General features: G+C 18.0%; 2 protein-coding genes across 2 annotated transcripts in view; both read right to left on the bottom strand.

Annotated features, from left to right (window-relative positions):
- LOC102672720 (structural maintenance of chromosomes protein 1A) overlaps positions 1 to 661 on the bottom strand; it is a 6,987-nt gene extending 6,326 nt beyond the window's left edge. The window contains 2 exon segments of the mRNA XM_006619623.2: positions 223 to 343; positions 424 to 661. Coding sequence (XP_006619686.1) covers positions 223 to 343; positions 424 to 535 — 233 coding nt within the window. The 5' untranslated portion in view covers positions 536 to 661.
- A 493-nt stretch (positions 662 to 1,154) lies between these two features.
- LOC102672584 (peroxiredoxin-5, mitochondrial) lies at positions 1,155 to 2,402 on the bottom strand. The gene is made up of 4 exons (XM_006619622.2): positions 2,151 to 2,402; positions 1,866 to 2,000; positions 1,565 to 1,696; positions 1,155 to 1,473 (listed from the first exon to the last, which is right to left on the bottom strand). Exons 1-4 carry the CDS (start codon positions 2,253 to 2,255, stop codon positions 1,282 to 1,284), a joined length of 564 nt encoding a protein of 187 aa, XP_006619685.1. The 5' UTR covers positions 2,256 to 2,402; the 3' UTR covers positions 1,155 to 1,281.
- Between the last annotated feature and the right edge of the window lie 1,049 nt (positions 2,403 to 3,451).

Raw genomic sequence — 3,451 nt, 5'->3', positions numbered from 1 at the left:
TCAAAGTAATTGAAAAATTAAAAGAAATTGATTTCAAATTCAAAATATTTTTAAAATAAAAGTATATAATAATAATCATATGGAAAATTATTTATATAAATTAATTAAAAATTAATATAAAATATTAAAATATCACATATTATATTAATTTTTCAATAAAATTTAAATATTATATTAAAATAATATATATTTCTAAAATAACACAAAAAAATTCACAGATACCTTCGAGCAACTGGCATCCCTATTGAAGCTCCATGTATTAATTCACTAAACCGTTTTACTCGTAAACTACTTGTTTTTTCTCCCATAACAAAACTAATTGCGTCCATAAAATTTGATTTTCCTATATTAAAAAGATATATATATAATATATAATAAATGTAAAATTATTAGAATTGCTTATACTATTGTAACATAACCTACCAGAACCATTTGGACCAACGACAGCGGTAAATGATTTTAAAGGTCCTATAATAAGCTTTCCTTTATAAGATTTGAAGTTTTCCACTTCAATATGCTTTAAAAAAGCCGGCATTTTTAAAAATATGAAAAAAAATTCACAAATAACAGCAAAGTGGCATAATTGGCGCCATAAAGTTTCCAACACAAACAAGCATTATACATCAACAATTGGTTTTTCGACTGTTATGAAGCTAGTAACATATATAACATATATGTTGTTAACTTCATTCATTAAAAATTTATAATAATTATATTAAATATTTAATTATAAATTTATAAATATACAATTTTATGCACAATAGTTTTTTTTATTTATCTTTTAGCATCTAAATGAAATATAAAATATTTATTATATATTTCAGAAATATTAATAGATTATAAGAACATATAAGAACAAAATACTAAATTAAATAAATAAAAAAATACTAAACTAAATTTATAATTTGAAAAATGATTTACAGAATTTTATCAAAAAATAAAAAGAATTAATAATTTTTTTTTTATAATTAAAAACTACAAATGTTGAATTATATACATTATACATACATTATAATATATATAAGTGTAATATATTAATTAATTTAATAATGTATTTTATATTTTTCAATATAAAATAAATTATAGAAAAACATAATATAATTAAAAACTTATAAACAATAGAAACAGTAGACATTAAATGAAATACATTATATAAAATTTTTGAGATATAATATTTTATTGCATAAACTATAATACTACAATTTTTTTTTTAAAAGTAAATATTAAAGATTATAGTCAATTTACAATTTTTTTGTTACATAATATTCATTAATATGCATTTTATAATTTAATATTTTCTACTAAAGAACAAGAAAGACCTGTATTATCAGGTTCAATATTTAACTCTGTAATTATTCCATCATCAAGAACCATTGAGTATCGTTTACTTCTTTTTCCACCCAGAACTGGTAAATCTATAGATAATTCTAACGCATCTGTAAATTGACCTGCAGGATCTGCTAACATACGTACCTATGTGAAAAAACAGAATATTTAGATTATAATATATGTTGCTTATAAAAAATATATATATATGTAAATATATACATATATCTAATATTACCTTGCCTTCTGCACCTTGTGCTTTACCCCATGCTGCCATTACAAATGGGTCATTTACAGAAATACAAAAAATTTCTGAAATTCCTTTAGATTTTAAATCTGAAGCTTTTTGTATATAACCAGGAAGATGTGTCTAAAATAATATTAAATCTTATATCAGTATTTTATATAAATTTTATTTTTTTGTTGAAATAAATCAAACCTGTACTACTTTACTTTCACTTTTCATCACATTTATAAGCAAAATAAAAATTCATTCAAAAATTTATAATCTATAAAGAATAATTTAAGAATAATCATACCTTTGAACATCCTGGTGTAAAAGCTCCTGGTACTCCAAAAACTATGACTTTTTTTCCATTGGAAATTTTAGCAAGATTCACTTTATTTGTTGGAGAATCTTCAAAAAGTTCAATTGTGGGTATTTTTTCACCTACCTAAGTTTATTAAAATTAAATTTAAATTAAAATTAAATTAAGATAATTTAAAAAATATATATTTAATTTTTATCAATTTATAAATAATGAATAAATGATATTTTATGATTATTTTATCATTATTTTATTATTATTTATCATAAAACTTACGATAACCATGTTTTGAGATGATATTCGAAATTGTCTTATAAAATAATCAAATGAATGTCGTCCACAAAAAAAAATTGTACGATTTATAAGAGAATTCATCTGCATATATAATTAACACCGTAAACCAAATAATTAACTATTTTTCATAAAATACAATTTAAAAGAAATTGTTTAATTAGAACACTATTGGGAATTGACTAAATGAATATATGTTATTGCGCAATCTTTTCTATTTATTACATAAATATAATTATTCTATTTTGGTTATATATTTCAATTTTTCATACTTATTTCAATTATGTAGTATAAATTATTCAAAAATATTAATATGTCAGTTAATTTTAAAAACAAATATTCATAATTTTTTTGCCTATCGTAAAATGAGATTAGTTTTCTAATCGAATCGATATAATTTTATAAAATATGTCACAAAAGAATTTTTTATTGCGAATCACAATTAAAACATATAAATCATAACGAAATTTTATGATGAATAAAAAATGAATAAATGAAAAATATGATTATTATATAATTATTTCAAATAAACACTATAAACTATATAAATATTTCTAAAATTTAAATATTCCCGCATAAAAATTTTATATAGATTTAATTAGAGAAAAACTTTTTTTTATCAATCTCATTAATTACTTTTTATTATATATATCGTTATTTTATGATATTATTTTAAGGATAATTTTCAAAGCACGATAATTTCTTATAATAAAATATATTTTTATTTTATATTATTTTATATTATTAGAAATTATAAATTCATAATAAATATCTTATATTTTTATTAATATTTTATATCTATTATTATAATTAAATTTTCAATTATAACAAAAATAAAAATAAAATAATTTTGATTAAACGCAAAATTAAACTACGATTATTTTGAGCTATGATGTGGTGCACTCTGTAGGTAATAAATCAAACTTACGCGTATCTAGTAAGTAAATAGAATACTTGATATTTTATGATTTTTATTTAAATTTTTAATAAAATATATAATAACTAATTATTTAATAAGATTTTTGAATTTATAATATACATATATTATAAACTGATATTTAAAAAATAAATAAATTTTTGTTTTATAAATTTAATAAATAATATTTATACTGATATTTATATAAGTTGTTCGATATGAAAAAATTTGGTCATTTTTATATATATTATTTGAACTGAAATTTTTTCATATTTTAAAATAATTATTAATAGTTCTTATAAAAAATATTTATAATTTTTAAAATTATATAATTTTTAAAATATTTATAATTTATAAAATTTCGCTATAT

This window comes from Apis dorsata, unplaced genomic scaffold (assembly GCF_000469605.1).
Source record: "Apis dorsata unplaced genomic scaffold, Apis dorsata 1.3 scaffold_429, whole genome shotgun sequence".
Lineage (NCBI taxonomy): Eukaryota > Metazoa > Arthropoda > Insecta > Hymenoptera > Apidae > Apis > Apis dorsata.
Note: the sequence above shows the minus strand (reverse complement) of the source record. Positions and strands in the feature narration are given on the sequence as shown.